Source organism: Penicillium roqueforti, assembly GCF_015533775.1.
Source record: "Penicillium roqueforti strain LCP96 04111 chromosome Unknown scaffold_22, whole genome shotgun sequence".
Classification (NCBI taxonomy): Eukaryota; Fungi; Ascomycota; class Eurotiomycetes; order Eurotiales; family Aspergillaceae; genus Penicillium; species Penicillium roqueforti.
Window position 1 is genome coordinate 192,005 of NW_024067586.1, and position 17,067 is coordinate 209,071.

Here is a 17,067-nt window from a genome sequence, read left to right on the forward strand (position 1 = left end):
ATTTTGGCCCATTAAGGAATCACTGCTTGAAACAAGGAAAGAAAAACCAGGGCAATATAATTCTGTTGGACCATATAGATATGGATATAGATATACGTAGTAGAACTATATTCCGTACCAACTTCCCTAGTCACCACCAAGGAAAAAAACGAAGAATTTCATTCTCAGCCAAAAAGAAATTGGCAATCTTCTTTGGATTAGCCTCAGTTAGGCTGACTCTTAGCATATGCAGGTGAGATGGCTGATTTGTGAATTTTGCCCACTTTCCTCTGGTCTACAACTGTCCCAGGCTTGACCTCTATCTTTGCTTTTTTTTCCTTTTTCCTTTTCTGTTTGCCCCTTTTTCCTAAATTATCCCAGTCTCAAGTTTCCAGGCATCGTGAACGGACAGACATAGTCCGAGACGTATTTATGCCGTCTCGCGCGGAGAGCCATGTTTGTATAAATATCTTTCGCTCCTCACCAGGGAATGTTCTCCTTCACTTTATTCTTCTATGCATTGACCTATCTCTTCCCAGATAGGCACTCAGTTTACTATCATTGAAACATCCTTATATCCTTATTGGGTCACCTTGAACCATCATGGTTGTTCCCACCTTCGCCGGCATGTCTGGCAGGCTCTTATCGCGTGCAGTTACCACAACTGCGACAATGGGTTTCCTACTATTCGGATATGATCGTATGTTTTGTCATCCTGAACTAAGCACTCCACTAATAATAGATCTGCTACAGAGGGTGTTATGAGCAGTATCATTGATGCTTCGGACTTCACTGATATCCTGACCGAGTTGAGAGGTAATTCGACTATGCAGGGTACCGTCACTGCTCTCTATGAAATTGGTAAGCTCCGTCGAGGATTTATGTCCGCCTTAGTTTCCAGTTTGATACTAAAGATTTATCTCAGGGTGTCTTTTTGGTGCCATCTTCATGCTCGTCTGGGGCGACTGGCTCGGTCGTCGAAAAGGTATCATTAGCGGCGCTATCGTCATGATCCTTGGTGTTATTGTGCAGATCACTTCTTATGCTGGCAAGCAGCCTCTCGCACAATTTACCATTGGGCGTATACTCACTGGTGTGGGTAACGGAATGAACACTTCTACCATTCCCACCTACCAGGCCGGTATGTATTCAATGAATTTGCATGGAATCTTGTTAGCATAGAGAAAGTCGACTAACTCTGAATTTAGAATGCTCTCGAACCTCAAATCGTGGTCTTCTTATCTGTATCGAGGGTGGTACCATTGCCTTTGGTACACTGATTGCTTATTGGATTGACTTTGGTGCATCATATGGTCCCCCCGATGTGATTTGGCGTTTTCCTATTGCCTTCCAGTGTGTGTTTGGATTATTTATTATTGTTGGTATGATCCTTCTACCTGAGTCACCGCGCTGGCTTTTCACACGGGAACGCTATGAGGAAGGTGAGAAGGTTATTGCTGCACTTCTAGGCGCCGAACCAGACTCCCACGAGGTGGCCCTACAAAAGAACATCATCATGGATTCTATCCGCGCCTCTGGTCAAATGGGGAAGACCACCCCAATGTCTGCCGTCTTTACCGGTGGCAAGACTCAGCACCTCCGTCGTATGCTCCTTGGAGTTTCGTCCCAGCTCATGCAGCAGATTGGTGGCTGCAATGCTGTTATCTACTATTTGCCTATCCTCTTTAGAGACTCGATCAAGCTGGAGGGGAAGCTTCCATCTATTGTCGGTGGTGTCAACATGATTGTCTACTCCATCTTTGCGACTGCTTCTTGGTTCTTGATTGAACGAGTCGGGCGTCGCAAGCTTTTTCTCTACGGTACCATTGGCCAGATGGTCTCAATGCTCATCACCTTCGTTTGCTTGGTTCCCGACAAGTCCGGTCCAGCTAAGGGTGCCGCTTTCGGTCTTTTTATATACATTGCTAGCTTTGGTGCTACTTGGTTGCCATTGCCCTGGTGTGTTTTGAGTCCCAAACTAGAAATCAATGTGAATACTAATGCGTTTCTAGGCTGTATCCAGCCGAGATCAGCCCGATCAAGACTCGTGCCAAAGCCAACGCGCTTTCGACCTGTTCCAACTGGCTTTTCAACTTTTTGATTGTTATGGTAACTCCAATCATGATTGAAAAGATCAAGTGGGGAACATATCTCTTCTTTGCAGCGCTGAACGCTTGTTTCTTGCCCATCATCTACTTTTTCTATCCCGAGACCGCTCGCCGTTCTCTGGAGGAGATTGACCTGATCTTCGCCAAGGGATTTTCGGAAAATATCAGTTACGTGCGCGCTGCAAATGAGCTACCTTACCTTTCTGACGAGGATATTGAGCGTGTCGCTATCCAGTATGGATTTGGTGCCGATGAGATGAAGCCTGGTGGTGTTTCGCAACCTGAGGCTACCTAATTGTTGGGTGTGGTAGACGGCCCTGCTTTTGGCGAATCTCGTGCGGTACTAGATGTAGAATGCTCTGATATTTTGTGTTAGATGCCTATACAAGACATTTCAATAAATGACTAGTCAAGTTGCAGACAGCTTTCGGACTCTTAGGACCAGCAGGAACATGTGATTATGAAGGTATTGAAAAACATCAGCACCACCACTCTATAGGTAGTAGATCCTACACCAATTGATATGATATTGGGATTGTAAAGAACATGAATAATACCGTCTAATACGTATGTAGAGTAGAGACGAACAGGCATCTAATTTATCCCCCCCCCCCTCCTCCCATTTCATCATATGCTAGTATCTCAATAGAATAACGTAAGTGCACCGGGGGTGTACACACCTGTGGACCCTAGAGCACCGCTAGATCCTTGTGAAGAAGTAAAGATATGCGGTTTTCTTCATCGCTTCGATATCTTCAAACTTGACAACTTTTTCATCATTGAACATCACCCATGACAGGCCACTTTGACCTGGCAATTGTTTGCGAATCATGGCAACATAATGCCTAGCATGTGTTAGTCTAACCCAACGAAGTGAGAACGAAGACATAGAGCCACTCACCCTGCATGGACAGATGTGCCTTTGTGGCATACAATTGACCTTAATTCATATCGAGCAGGTAGGCTAGTAAGCCCAACCGAGCCACCATGAGACTGTGCGTTGTGGTCGTCGATACTCGGTGTTTCCATTTCCACCACATCATCTGAGTGAGTGAAAACCCAATCCAGTGCCCTGTTAACATCACCGTCGGTCGCGGCCAAGGCTCGCTGGGCACGAGGCGCCTCAATACCCATGTCCCCTAATTGAGCGATTTTTGCCGCGTCTTGCTCATTAGAACTGGAGGTGCCGACTGGTTCAAGGGCCATCGGTTCATCGATGTCTGGATCTTCCATGTGGGCAAATAGCCAATTCATGGCAGTTTCCGGATCAGAGTTGCCAGTGGCATGAAGAGCTTTCTCACACCTCACAGCAGGGAAACCCATGCCTATGAGTTGATCGAGGGCTCCTGGATTCGGGACAAATGCGGTAGATTCTTCAATATCGGGAAGTTGCTCCTCACCCGCATCATGCTCACCAGCAAGGTAAGAGCTGAAATCCAGTGGTTTGTCGTCGACCAGCACAGGGATATCCAACTTTGTCGGAACCCAGTTGACGAGCTCAAACCGACGAGCATTGACCACTAATTCCTGAGGCAATGTTTTGAAAGACGACTGCTTCGAAAAGCCATCTTGGCTGCCACAAGCAGGACAGGTAAGCTCAACGACCTCCGCCGAAGTAAAGATGTCTAGACACTCTGACAAATCCACAGACTCATATTCCTTTCCTGTTCCGTCAGAACTGGTAATAGGACGTGCGGGGACAGCAACCGAAACGTTATCTTGCTCATCCACTTTATAGCGGACTTTTTTGCAATGCAAGCACTGAAGACGCTGCTCAACCTGGAAGCGAAAGTCCTGGACCGGGTTAATCTGCGGACTGGTGTGTTTCGATAGGCTGACAGACTTGAATAAATGAAGGAGGAATTCAAATGCATCTTGCTGTCTCATAGTTGAGAACTCCTCATGACCTTGGCCAATAAGATACTTGAACATTGCTGGTGCTAAACCCTTCTGATGAGCGACTTCTGGTATATCCGCGGACAACATAACGCGAGAATCAGGCCGAGAGTACCGGCCTGAGAGTAGACCGTCGGCAAGTTTTCGCAATTGTGTCTCAAGGTCCTGTGCTGGTGCTTGGCAGAGTGGTGGTTCTTCTGACAGCTGATAGTATCGCTCACGAAATCCGGCCACAGAAAATATGCATTGCATGATACTGGAGAGATAGCAGCTGTTGCCAAGATTCGCCAGACCTGTAAATGCAGGCCCAAAGACAGGGACCAGCTCCCGGCCATCCTCGGTCGTCATGGAAAATTCCCATTTTAGATTATGCTCGACCTGCATCTCCATCAGACTCTTCTCTGTCTTCTCACGCCCAGCCAAATAGATTCCCCAGTGCGCAAGGTGGGTCGCTAGTTCTGGGTCTACTCTTTCTTCGTTGCACTTATAACAGTAGACATCAGCAGAGCCTTCTGCTGTGATGGAGCCAAGCTTGACAGCCACAGCATGTGATGTTGAGTCTGCATGAGTAAGCCCATGGGAGTTTCCCTTGCTTCCACCGAATTGACTTCGCCCACAACCCTTATTCCCACATTCCAGACACAGCCAGAGGTTCTCTCCCAGGTCACACTCTGAACAATGGTTTAAATCTGCAATTTCATTAGCCCAGACCCCAGTTGAGTATTTCAGGGAATCAATACCAGTCGATGCGGCATGCGTGTTGTCCTGTTGAACCAGACACAATGTATGCTCGCAAGGCACAAACTCTTGCTCCCATGCCTTGACTTCTTCCTTTCTTGAGAAAGTCATTGCTGTCATAACACCTTCAATGACAGCAGGGAGCTTGCCACTGGCTTTGTCCACATTGTCTTGGGGGCATGAATAGCACACCACTGACGTAGCAATGTCATATCTATCCTCTTCCGTTTCGGCTGCGATGGAAAGCTTTGAAATCTTCGGCGGGGGCTCGTCGCGCTATAAATCAGAGGTGTGAGAATCATTGGCCACAAGTCCAAGAAATGTTTAGAGGCTGTACCTGCACTTTCTTAGGAGTCCTTCGTATGTTCAAAGCCAGTGGATGGCCAAATCTCTTGTAATGAAGCAGGGCATGGTCTCTGTTTCCAGCACATCCACCATTGAAGCAATTCAGACAGACATTTAGACCAGCATCATCGTCCTTGCAAGGTTAGTCAGACGACATGTGGAGTGGTAGGAACCGGGGTGGCATACAATAGAATCAAAGCACTGAGTACAATCTTCTCGATAAACAGCCTGGTAAGGTCCTGGCGGATTCAGATCTATGGAGTGTTGTCCATTAGCTCCATTTGTTCTTCGATTATCAAGGTGATGTCACAAACCCGCAGCACCGGTATGGACACAAGAGGCCATATCCAGAGTGGAAATCTCAGTAATTCACGACGTGTCAATAAAGACTTCTTAGCTTTTAACGAGGACTTCAGAAGGTGCGATAGTATCCCATTGAAAGTAAAGATGGGAAAAAGACGGAATATTAAATAGTGCAGATCAAGCTAAAGCTACGATGCGTGGGGTTGCTCCTTCCTCACCGCCTGCACGTGCTCTTATCAATGTTGTCCTGAGGCATGAAGTCATGTGGTGGGGGTGTGCCACTTAACGCGTTATTTTCTTAACACGCGTTCCAACCTTGTCCTCCAACCTGGACTTGCTCTCTCAAGTTCGGTCTTCCTTGCTTCGTTTCTTTTTTATTTCCCTGATTCATCCCTTCACGTCATCGTTTTTAGTCTTTCCTCAAGTCTTCTTTCTCGACTCTCTCAATTATTGAAATTTGAAGTCATCATTATCATGGCTTCCGAGGCAGCATCCCAAATCACTATTGGGGCTCTAAGGTTTGTATTCATTGGTCTGTACGGCAGTATATAAGCTAATCGCGTGTTTAACAGTGCCATATTTGATGAAACCAAACCCCAAGTACCAGAGCCAATTGTTCAATGCGTTCAGATCAAGACCTTGCCATCTCCGCCGAACCAACCAGAACGTTACCGGGCTGTTTTCAGTGATATTGCGAACTATGTCCAAACGATGATTGCTACTCGTACGTGCTTTCCTCTCATTACTCTTAGTAGCTCATCGGACTTACTAACCGCTAGAAGAAGCCACTGGGGTGGTGAAGGATGGGTCTCTTCGGAAGGGCTGTTTCGTGCGACTCACGTCATTTCAGTCAAATGTTGTCAAAGGAAAGAAGTATGTGATGCAATTCTATCCATTTTGACTGTGCTAATAATCACAGTATCCTCGTCATCTTGGGCCTTGAAGTTCTAACGGAACTGGGCGAGGCTGAAAAAATCGGTGATCCCAAACCACTTGCAGTCAAATCCGAGGAAGAGGAAGTGGGTCAACCGACAACAATATCCAGCAATGGGTTTTACGGCTCCAAGATGGAGGGTGCACAGGCTCAGCCGAATAGCCGAGCCCAGCCAATCTCTGCCCCTATGTCTACTTCCTCCGTCCATGCCACAATCTACCCGATTGAAGCCGTCTCCCCGTATTCCAACAAATGGACGATCAAAGCGCGATGCACAAACAAGTCCGCCATCAAAACATGGCACAACAAGAATGGTGAGGGTAGACTGTTCAGTGTGAATTTACTGGACGACAGTGGTGAAATTCGTGCAACTGGTTTCAAAGAACAGTGTGACATGCTCTATGAACTCTTCCAGGAGGGCAGCGTTTATTATATTTCGACTCCATGTAAGGTCCAAATTGCCAAGAAACAGTTCTCAAATCTCAACAACGATTATGAACTTGTATTTGAGAGAGATACCATTGTTGAGAAGGTAACATCTCTTTCTTCATAAACCAAATGCGTCGCTGACATTCTATGATAGGCCGAGGAGCAAAATGATATCCCTCAGATCCGATACAACTTCACCACCGTTGCTGATTTGCAGACTGTCGAAAAAGACACGACCACTGATGTTATTGGCGTTCTGACGGAGATTGGGGAGGCATCCCAGATTGTATCGAAAAGCACCGGCAAACCTTACGAGAAGCGTGAGCTTACACTGGTCGATAACACAGGATTCTCTGTCCGCTTGACAATTTGGGGTGCAACTGCACAAAATTTCAGTGTGACACCCGAGTCTGTTGTTGCCTTCAAGGGAGTTAAGGTTTCTGACTATGGCGGAAGAAGTCTGAGTCTTCTGAGTTCCGGCTCGATGACTGTTGACCCTGACATCGGGGAGGCTCACCGACTCAGAGGTTGGTATGATGCCCAAGGCAGGTCGGAAACCTTTACATCCCATGTGTCAAATGCGACCAACTCCATGGGCAAAAGGGATCCCTTTAAAACCATTGCGCAAGTTCGCGAGGAGCAGCTTGGCATGTCTGAAACTTTTGATTACTTCTCTCTGAAAGCAACTGTGATCTTCATCAAGCAGGATAACGTCTGGTGCTACCCTGCCTGCCTTTCTGACAACTGCAACAAGAAGGTAACGGAACTTGATCCAGGACAGTGGCGGTGCGAAAAATGTGACAAAACCTACCCCAAGCCAGAGTACCGCTACGTCCTGCCTATTAGTGTCGGTGACCATACTGGCCAGCTTTGGCTCAGCTGTTTTGACGACACTGGAAGGAAAATTATGGGCACATCTGCCGATGACCTAATGCAACTTCGCGAAGACGATTCCAATGCTTTCGGTGAAGTCTTCCAAACAGCGAATTGCCAGACCTGGAACTTCAGGTGCCGAGCCAAGACAGATAACTTTGGCGACCAGCAGCGGTAAGAATGATGGAACGACAATAATTCAAATAATGCGAACATCATGCTAATTGTGTCATCCAGGGTGCGATATCAGGTCTCATCCTGCCAGCCGATCAATTACTCGGAAGAAGCCTCTCGCCTTGCCGATATCATTGACTCGTACAGCATTGAGTAAGTACAGGCACAGTGGGGAAATATTATTGTCCTGCTTTGTACTAGCTTTACTATTTCCATATACGCTCGGAGCTTTTTCATCAATGTTCATGTGTACTTTTACTAGTATGCTGCTCAAGCTACGCCATGATCATCTCATTTATGGCTTCTCATTTTGACATTTGTTCGTTCTCCCTTATTTAGTATTTTAAAAACACCTAAATAGTAATTTTTCACTACCATCCCCTTCCTTATGAGCAATCCGCAATGTGCGCTATCACTCCGTCTGGACAGGACTCCAAAGGTTCTACATGTACCGTACTATATGTGAGGCGGTAAGCCAACAAAGGCGGAAATCAATGGCATTACACGATTGCTTTTTCTTTTTTTTTTTTTTCTTTCGGGTTTTCTGCTGGAACAATTCAGGCAGGGAATTCAGTCTCGTGCTCTTTATCTTTTGGTTCATTCTAAAATACTCATCATGGGTAAGCGAAGCCATCTTGAGCCAGCTGAGCAGCGACCGAAGAAAAAGTCCAAGTCTGAGAAGTCTGAGAAGTCCGAGAAGCCCTCAAAAGCTTCTAAAGATAAGCAGGAAAATGGCGATGAGAAGACAGCAGCTTATTCTGATGCGTCTGCTCTATCCGATATCCCTCAGTCAGACATTGACGCTTTTTTGACCGAGAACGTGATTAAAGTCTCTGATCCCTCCTCACCCGACGCCACACAATTCCGCCCAATCCTTTCGTTTGATCACCTACCTAAATGTGACGCTGGTCTGTACACTCAGTTGAAGTCTTTCCCCGCGCCAACACCGATTCAATCCACCACCTGGCCGCTTCTTTTTGCCGGCCGTGATGTGGTCGGTATCGCAGAGACTGGAAGTGGCAAGACACTTGGCTTTGGCTTGCCGTGTCTGAAGAAATTGATTGACTCCAAGTCAAGCAAGCCTTGTCAACCCAAGGCAGTGGTTATCTCGCCAACACGAGAGCTTGCAATGCAGATTTATGACCAGCTTGTTAAATTCGGCGGCACTGAGAAGACTCGGGTGACATGCATTTACGGAGGTGTGGGTAAAGATGAACAGCGTCGGGCCCTTCAAAAGGCCGCCATTGTGGTCGCCACCCCTGGCCGTCTTAAGGATCTCCTGAATGATGGTTCGATTGATCTTGGAAAGGTCACCTATCTCGTCTTGGATGAGGCAGATCGCATGCTTGACAAAGGATTTGAGCAGGATATCAAGGACATCGTCAAGCCGATGCCCGTCTCCAAGAGACAGACTGTTATGTTTACGGCAACATGGCCTCGGTCCGTTCGAGATCTCGCGGCAACCTTTATGAAGAACCCAGTAACTGTCACCATTGGCGGAGATCCATCTGCGGATCCCCGAGCCAACCTTAGGATCAAGCAAGTCGTCGAGGTTGTTGATGGCCGAGATAAGGAGAGCCGACTCATGCAGCTGCTCACTAAATCCCAGCGTGGTCATCAGTCGCCCGAGAAAGTCCTGGTTTTCTGCCTCTACAAGAAGGAGGCTATGCGCATTGAGAATCTCATCAGAAACAAGGGATTCTCTGTCGCCGGTATTCACGGTGATTTGAACCAATCAGATAGATTCCGAAATCTTGATGCTTTCAAGAACGGCAAAGCTACCATTCTTGTCGCAACCGATGTGGCGGCGCGTGGCCTTGATATCCCGAACGTGAAGCTAGTGATTAATGTCACTTTCCCTCTTACCGTTGAGGACTACGTGCACCGGATTGGAAGAACTGGACGTGCTGGGGCTGACGGCCTTGCCATCACAATGTTCACTGAAACTGACAAGGGACTGTCCGGCGGGTATGTTACTCATATTTCTAATATCCTTGACTGGCCAATGCTAATGATGAATAGATTGATCAATGTTCTCAAGGCAGCTAAGCAAGATGTGCCAGAAGCTCTGTTGAAGTTTGGCACAACAGTCAAGAAGAAGCAGCACGATGTGTACGGCGCCTTTTACAAGGACGTTGATATGGACAAGACAGCGACAAAGATCACATTTGACGATTAATTGGGCTCATTCCGACTTGGTATTTTTGCTGGAGGATTTGGAGGACAAAATGTGCCGAAGCCTTGTCAGTTGACCCATCAAGTATTCCCTTTCTATATAGGCTCTATTATTTTTGTCGGTTAGGCGTTAAGAACAAATCAACATGGAATCCGATCAGATCAGTACTCACATTACGAGGGCATAGCCACCACTTAAGGCGCATGCTTTGATAATTCCCAATTCCAGGCCAAATCCGCGGCCCAAGAACAAGCTCGCCAGAGCACACAGAATGAAGCTAGCAGGTCGAATGGCGACCTCACTCGTGTACAAGCTGCATCCATTTCGATGGAAGTAAGATTTGATGAAACTGTAACTCCAAAAAGTTCGAACCGCCATGTTCACAATGTTGGCCAGGACCAATCCATATGCACCCAAGCTCCCTATCTCTAGGAACATATAGGCCGCCAAGGCATAACAGGCGGAAAAGACACCCATCCACGCCGTTTGCTTCCGTAGCTGTTGCGAATTTGCCGCGGATGATACGAACGCTTCGGTGATCCCATTAAATGCCAAAAATGGAATGTAGTAGCAATAGACGGAGAGCAGGTCTCCGATTTTAGGGGAAGCCCATTGACGGCCTCCCAAGATATGCAACAATTGAGGAACCATCAGTGGGCCCAACGGGAATATCAAGGCTGACAACAACTGGTACGCGCGTAGAATATCTACAAGATGATCTCTGGTAGTGCGGATATGGATATTGTTCAACTTCCCATCCTCATCGGGGCTGAGTAGGGCAGAGAATAAGTTCCGGCTGCTCTCCTCCAGCGGCTGGAAGATTATCCGTGCAATGAGACCGCCATAGTTCGACGCAAGAGAATATATGCCCTGATCTTCCAGTCCTGAAAGGGCTGCGAGCGTCATAGTGTCGCCCTGCGTGAGCAAATGCTTCACTAGAGATTGGAAAAAGACATTCGCAGCAATTGACGTTAGCTGTCGTGAAAATAGTCCCAGAAAGTAGTTGGAGGGGTCCCTATATCAATTGTTACCATGTCATTCTTCGTGGTATAGCTTGCACTAGATGAGGCCAGTCTTACCTGGTTCGTATACGTGTCAATAAGAAAGAGAACCGAGTTCCGTTGGTTTCTCTGAGCAGGGCCAGCGAGTAGCCACAAATGAGGGCCAGCGAGTAGCTGAGGTGACCAAGAGCAAATGGTAGCACGCCGAGGTCAAAGTTGACTTGAGAAGCATATATGAAGGCAAAAGATGTCACCGCACTTCTCAGAAATGCCGCTGGCATTTCAACAACAGCGCGTTTTTCATAAAGCATATGTTGCTGCACCACTGAGAAAAAGGGCTCGGTGCTGAGTTCCATGAGAGATGCAGCGCCGATCAAGATCACACTGGGGTAGAAGAAGGCGATCTTTGATGCTTCCTCTGACACGAAGCGCTGGTAAAGCATAGTGAACATAAGACTGCAAGGAATCCCAAGGGCGAGGCTCAAGTAGGACACGTTTACCACCGCTTGAGATGCCACAGACTGCGAATCCGTTGCTACAGCATCTGCATCAGAGGAAAGTTTTTTGTTGTCAGGCGAAGATGGAACAGGCTGCCTTTGGATAGCCATCCGAATACTTTCCCTCGAGAAATACAGGATAGAAACCTGGAAGAGCTCCAGTTGTGCTGCTATTCCTAGCACTACCGGTGAAAGGGTGCGCAAAATCAATTGGTTCGAGGCAAAGGTAAATATCCTGGACGCTAATTGAATTAAGATCAAAAAGCTTGTGCCCGTGGCCGACGACGCCAGAATCTTGCCCATACGGGCATCTTCGGGTTTTGCCATGCCCGTGATTGAACCTAGTTATGACGATTCGTGCAATAAGGTGTTCTCACGTCAAATAAATCAACAAGAAGACTTTAAGCCGACCTCGGGGGGTGTAGGGGTAAAGGAAAGAGAGGATGTGGACAGGTGGGGCTCTAATCCAGGGCTTGACGTTTTGGCTTAGGCTTTTGAGGAATGGAAGATATTTGCTAGATGCAAATCAAGAACTTTTTTAAGCTGACGAAATTTTATATGAAAGGAATACGGAGTACCATATAGTTAATCTATTGAATGCCACTTGGAGGTCACTTGCTTACGTGTAGCCCTCAAGTTCCCAGCTAGGCATAGTTAAGTATGGCTACAGGCTAATTGTGAAACTCCTTCTTAAAGAACCCTCTGTGGCGTCTTCGGTACGTAAGATTTGGTATGCAAAATTTCCATGGCAAAAGGAAAGAGGCACTATGGGTCAAGATCCGCAAAGCCCTGTGTCTCCTCCAAGTGGTCCCCCAGGGCTGATCCATGTCAACTTCCGTTTGTCATCATATACAGGAAACAAGACTTGGAAAGACCTGGTCACTAGGATATCAATGATCGTTTGTAGATCAATACGTCTCCAGGTGTTGCCTTGATCAAGTAGGCTCTTGGACGCTTTAGAACGGAGGCAGATAGAATGGGTAGCCACCATTCTTGGTTTTGAAGACACTAAGAAGGAAGCTGTATGTTGTGAAAAGAACAGTTGCCCAAATCAAGACAGCCAGCTGTTGACCCTTGGGATCTTCCATCCGGGGAACCTTCAGTGCGAGTGCGATCGTAGCAAAGGAGAGAACAGCGTCTGCGAGCAAAATGTTAACCTAGGAATTCGACATGGAAAGGAGGCCCAGTATCAATGAGTCTCACGATTATCACTTACAGATGGCAGCCACAATCTGAGTTTCCATCCCAAACTGGTTTTGGAACCCACCGGCAAAGTAGCTAATGCCACCATGGCCATCACCAGCAACATATGGGACCTTTCGGATGTGGTTGAACATTTGACCACTTGTGAACAGAAGAATAGCGATAAGGCTGATTGCAGCCCAAAGGTTTCGGTTCTGGATAATTGGGAGTATGTAGGGAGAAAGAACTGCAATCGCAGTCACAACTGCCATCAGAATTGTGATCGCTGATACAATCCGCATATAGTTGATGGGTCGAACTAGCTGAGGCTTGGGGCCTTCAGGCAAATGACGTCCAATCCAAGAGTAGACCTGGTCGGCTGATATCGGGCTATTTTGGATTGACATGTTAGTGAGACAGGAGATGGGCAAGACCCTTGGTAGAAAAACATACCCTGTGAAATCAAACCGAAGGGGATTTCCTTCAACCTTGGCGAAGGGACCGACGGTAGGAGGGAAGACAAGGAGTACGGGTGCAGTTTGAAGCATGAGCTGCTTAGGTTAGTCGCATGCCATACAGCTCAGTCTGAGTAAAAATGCCTTACCTTTTGGAAAATGGCTTTGCCATTATCAAAATCAAGTGTTCCAAAGACCACCTTGAGGTCATCAGGCTTGGTGCCCTTGGTCCAGCTTCGGGCGATCAGGTCCCATTCAGATTCGAAGTCGCGGCATAGGAGGCAGCCAAAGCGAGGATCCGTGGCAGTCAGGATAATCACAGCATAGTAATCTCGAGGTGTCGAGGTGAGGTCTTCATATGATGCACTGTCCAGTTCAACAAGCCCTGAACGAGACAGGGATTGATATTTTGTAAACTTGTCCGGTGTTGAGCTCGCAGACAGGACACCAGACACGACCGAGGAAAGGAGAAAAAGGGCCGACCAGAGCTTCATTTTAGCATGACAGTGTGCTAGACAGCTTGGGAAGGGTTATTTAGAAAGTGCAATTGATTGAAAAACCATCAATCGGTTGCAATTGAAGTTGTTTGAACACGTTGAGTGATAAAGTCCAGGTGTCCACTATCAACGTAATCGCCCGGCATATCGGCTTACTTAATATATTCGGGGTCGGCGTCGGCGCCAAAACACGGGCGCGTCTTCCTTTGCGACAATTTTATATCGTACTTTGACAAGCATTGAACATAACACCACATATATTACCCTTATATTTCTTTTGCTCTGGCCTGTATCATTTTATTTCTAGGCGTTTTCATTCTATTTTCTTATATCGAAGGGCTCCTGTCCTGGACACTGTCGTCATGGCAATGACAGAAGAAGCATCGGCCTCAGATGTATGTGGCTTCCCTGGATTGATCCTGGTATAGTCAAAAATGCTGACTCTATCATGCAGTTTGAAATGTCCATAAGGACTATACTTCTAGAGAAGGAGTATGAGAAGACCCTTTCAGTTTCCGCTCGTCTTCTAGATGAGGAGAGGGATCGTGTACGACGCATGGAGCTTTTGCTCTCGAAATTTGAGAATGAGGCTCTTCGGTCGCAGTTGAAGGAAGCAAATGGGCATCTTTTGGGATTCACAAGTGCTGATTCAGAGGCATGTGCTCAACTTCAGGAGGCTTGCCAAGAAATTGATCACCTGGAGCTTCGAGCACAGGCATCCTCGATTGAGATTAACCGACTCAAGGTAAGTCTTAACCCAGTCTAGAGGCCGGAAACATAATCCGTTATGTTGACAGCAATAGGAAGAACTATCGGTCCAGAAAAATAATTCGACCAGTTATAAAACTGTCCTTGCAGAGAAACTTCGTCTCTCCAGAGAACTTTCAACTTTGCAGTCAGAGCTTGAGCGGTTCAGAGCGCAAAATGCATCATACCAAGTCACCATTTCCGAAAAACATGAGATGGAACGGCAAATGAACTCTCTGGAGCTTCAACTTGATAATGAAAAACATGCCCATGAACGTGCTCAGCTCAAGGCGTCACAGCAGATGACAGAGATCACCCAGCTTTCTGCTCGAGTTGGAGAGTTACGGGCTGAGCTAGCGGGGGAATTACGAGCAAAACAGCAGCAGGAACAGGACAACCACCACCAGAACTTGGCATGGGCTAATGAGCGGGCGACGTTTGAAGGAAAGATTGATTCGCTCAAACAACAATTGCGGTCCACCAAGGACAAGCTTCAGGAAGCCCAGGTTGAAATTCAGCAGCGACGCAACGTAAAATCACACGCAGGAAATAACTCTGAATCCAGCTCTCGAAAAATCCCCCTTCAGCGCCCTGGCCCGAGTGCCGGCGTGACGATCGTAACCCCTGGTGCTGTTCGTGTGCAAGAGCAATTGAAAAAGCATTCGGCTGTGCCTGGGGACAAGTCGGCGTTTTCCATCACTCCATTCTTGAACCGCACAGGGGCACCTTCGGATTCCCCAATGAGCTCAGTTGGAGACGAAGACGAGATTCTTGGAAACGACGACACTCCTCGTGGACCACTTGGCAAGCAGGGTACTTTTGGCGAACAGAAGCGAATTGGTTCTGCCCTCCGGCGCCAGCTATCTCCAACAGAAGACCGCATTCCAATCACAAAATCCACCAAACCAAGGGCACGCGACGGCGCAATGCCTGTATCAGCACCGGATAAAGAGGTCAAAAAACCAAGCCATCGCTTAGATCGCAGGTTGCCACCCAACGAAATCGATGAATTACATGATCAGTTTGAGCATGAACAAGCCAAGCCGAAGAAACGCAAACTTGGTGGTCAGCGGGATCGGAGCTTGTTTGAGGAGGAGGATGAAGAAGAGCCTGAGCTCAGCAAGAAATTTGGACGAAAACTTGCAACAGGGAATGGTCGGGCTTTAACGATGGGGAGTAAAACACAAAGTACCACTGGTCTACCACGGGCGCTTGGGCTCGGGGCAGCACCCATAGGGTTTTCTCCCCTGAAGAAAGACCGCAGACGATTTTAATCAGAAGATCCGGCAATTCATTCTTATTGGCACAGGCTTGGTGTATTTAATATGTACATGACATGTACTCCGTAGACACGTACCTAGAGAATGCCCATGCTTCTAAGATTATGCCGATAAGAGCCGACTTGAGTGTTTTGCCGGCAGAAAGTAAAAAAGGTTTCCCAAGCTCCCGATTATCTCCCCTGATATTATTCAATTCGCATTATGTTTGCTTTACATTCAACTCGATTTTGGCGGAACGCCTGCCATCAGCAGGAAATTGGTCAAGCAATTGGCCAAGCAAGACATGCATCATCCAAACGCTGGCAAGCCCGGCAGCAAAAGGATCAGTTCACCAGAGAGGCAGCTGTCCAAGGGCTGAAAAGCCGTGCTGCTTTCAAATTGCTGCAGGTGATTCAGAATCGACATTACTCTATCTCTCTGGATTAGTCTGACACACTGTTACCTGCGGTTAGATTGATGAGAAATATCGAATCTTCAAGGGTGGGCAGACAGTTGTTGACTTGGTATGCTAGTCGTTCAACCTAAACTCGGATCATTGTTTAATTCCGTCGCTTTAGGGTTATGCTCCGGGATCGTGGTCACAGGTGTGTCGGCTATTCCTTATTTGTCTATTGCTGTCAAATGGGCCGTGATTAACTGCCAGAAAAGGTTGCTGCAAGCCGCACCCAACCGCATGGCCGAGTCCTCGGTGTCGATATCATCCCAGCCCAACCACCGAAAGGAGTATCTACGATTCAAGGCAACTTCCTCTCACCCGAAATTCAAACATATATCCGAGACTTTCTCCGCAGTCCAGACAGAGGCAGGCCGCGCCAACCCAGCTTCCTGGACGATTCCAGTATCAGCCCATTGGAGCCGAATGCAGATACGGAACGCACTACCGAGGCCGAGAAGACGGATAAGATGGGCGAGAAAATACTTGAAAGAACGGTAGATGTGGTTCTTAGCGATATGTCCGCGCCCTGGCATCAGACCTCCGGTTTCTGGAAACGAAGTCTAAGTGCTCCTTATAATAGGATGATGAACACCAGCGGCGTCAGTTTCAGAGATCATGCTGGAAGTATGGTATGTATGCCTATTACTATTGAGTCGATATATGTGAAACCCTTCTGACTTTACGCAGGATCTCTGCCACGCGGCTTTGCGCTTCAGTTCGGATGTTTTGAAGGCAGGAGGTCATTTCGTCTGCAAATTCTACCAAGGCGCCGAAGACAAAGAACTGGAGCAGCAGCTGAAGGAATTATTCAAAAAAGTTCACCGCCTTAAACCCGAATCATCTCGCAGTGTATGATTGACCTTATCCAATTTCTACACCCCCACCGACTAAAGCAATTGTCAGGAATCCAAGGAGGCCTTTTTCGTTGGCCTGGAGCGAAAAGCGTGAGACTAAAGCTTTTTCGGACTTACGTGTTGACAGATCACAGCATAGCCGAAGTGCCGAATCATGCAGTCT

General features: G+C 47.4%; 8 protein-coding genes across 8 annotated transcripts; 5 read left to right on the top strand and 3 right to left on the bottom strand.

Moving 5' to 3' along the window:
* Positions 1–582: 582 nt before the first annotated feature.
* On the top strand, positions 583–2,382 carry LCP9604111_7307 (uncharacterized protein; the record flags this gene model as incomplete). The annotated part of the gene is made up of 5 exons (XM_039075325.1): positions 583–679; positions 733–840; positions 905–1,120; positions 1,188–1,938; positions 1,992–2,382. The coding sequence occupies 5 exons, from the start codon at positions 583–585 to the stop codon at positions 2,380–2,382; spliced, it is 1,563 nt and encodes a 520-aa protein (XP_038926698.1).
* A 405-nt stretch (positions 2,383–2,787) lies between these two features.
* LCP9604111_7308 (ubiquitin-specific protease UBP14) lies at positions 2,788–5,411 on the bottom strand (the record flags this gene model as incomplete). The annotated part of the gene is made up of 6 exons (XM_039075326.1): positions 2,788–2,932; positions 2,989–4,672; positions 4,724–4,997; positions 5,059–5,199; positions 5,253–5,320; positions 5,381–5,411. The coding sequence occupies 6 exons, from the start codon at positions 5,409–5,411 to the stop codon at positions 2,788–2,790; spliced, it is 2,343 nt and encodes a 780-aa protein (XP_038926699.1).
* A 432-nt stretch (positions 5,412–5,843) lies between these two features.
* On the top strand, positions 5,844–7,936 carry LCP9604111_7309 (replication factor A subunit protein RFA1; the record flags this gene model as incomplete). Its single annotated transcript, XM_039075327.1, has 6 exons — positions 5,844–5,887; positions 5,942–6,093; positions 6,152–6,242; positions 6,289–6,835; positions 6,887–7,779; positions 7,843–7,936. 6 exons carry the CDS (start codon positions 5,844–5,846, stop codon positions 7,934–7,936), a joined length of 1,821 nt encoding a protein of 606 aa, XP_038926700.1.
* A 459-nt stretch (positions 7,937–8,395) lies between these two features.
* dbp3 (RNA-dependent ATPase DBP3) lies at positions 8,396–9,958 on the top strand (the record flags this gene model as incomplete). Its single annotated transcript, XM_039075329.1, has 2 exons — positions 8,396–9,747; positions 9,802–9,958. 2 exons carry the CDS (start codon positions 8,396–8,398, stop codon positions 9,956–9,958), a joined length of 1,509 nt encoding a protein of 502 aa, XP_038926701.1.
* A 165-nt stretch (positions 9,959–10,123) lies between these two features.
* On the bottom strand, positions 10,124–11,780 carry LCP9604111_7311 (oligosaccharide translocation protein RFT1; the record flags this gene model as incomplete). Its single annotated transcript, XM_039075330.1, has 2 exons — positions 10,124–10,970; positions 11,035–11,780. 2 exons carry the CDS (start codon positions 11,778–11,780, stop codon positions 10,124–10,126), a joined length of 1,593 nt encoding a protein of 530 aa, XP_038926702.1.
* Positions 11,781–12,409: 629 nt separating this feature from the next.
* On the bottom strand, positions 12,410–13,584 carry LCP9604111_7312 (OST3/OST6 family protein; the record flags this gene model as incomplete). Its single annotated transcript, XM_039075331.1, has 4 exons — positions 12,410–12,591; positions 12,670–13,025; positions 13,089–13,186; positions 13,240–13,584. 4 exons carry the CDS (start codon positions 13,582–13,584, stop codon positions 12,410–12,412), a joined length of 981 nt encoding a protein of 326 aa, XP_038926703.1.
* A 365-nt stretch (positions 13,585–13,949) lies between these two features.
* Positions 13,950–15,608, top strand: LCP9604111_7313 (uncharacterized protein; the record flags this gene model as incomplete). The annotated part of the gene is made up of 3 exons (XM_039075332.1): positions 13,950–13,982; positions 14,042–14,332; positions 14,391–15,608. The coding sequence occupies 3 exons, from the start codon at positions 13,950–13,952 to the stop codon at positions 15,606–15,608; spliced, it is 1,542 nt and encodes a 513-aa protein (XP_038926704.1).
* A 207-nt stretch (positions 15,609–15,815) lies between these two features.
* Positions 15,816–16,998, top strand: LCP9604111_7314 (RlmE family RNA methyltransferase; the record flags this gene model as incomplete). Its single annotated transcript, XM_039075333.1, has 6 exons — positions 15,816–16,001; positions 16,067–16,117; positions 16,172–16,198; positions 16,263–16,679; positions 16,738–16,899; positions 16,954–16,998. The coding sequence occupies 6 exons, from the start codon at positions 15,816–15,818 to the stop codon at positions 16,996–16,998; spliced, it is 888 nt and encodes a 295-aa protein (XP_038926705.1).
* Positions 16,999–17,067: the final 69 nt, after the last annotated feature.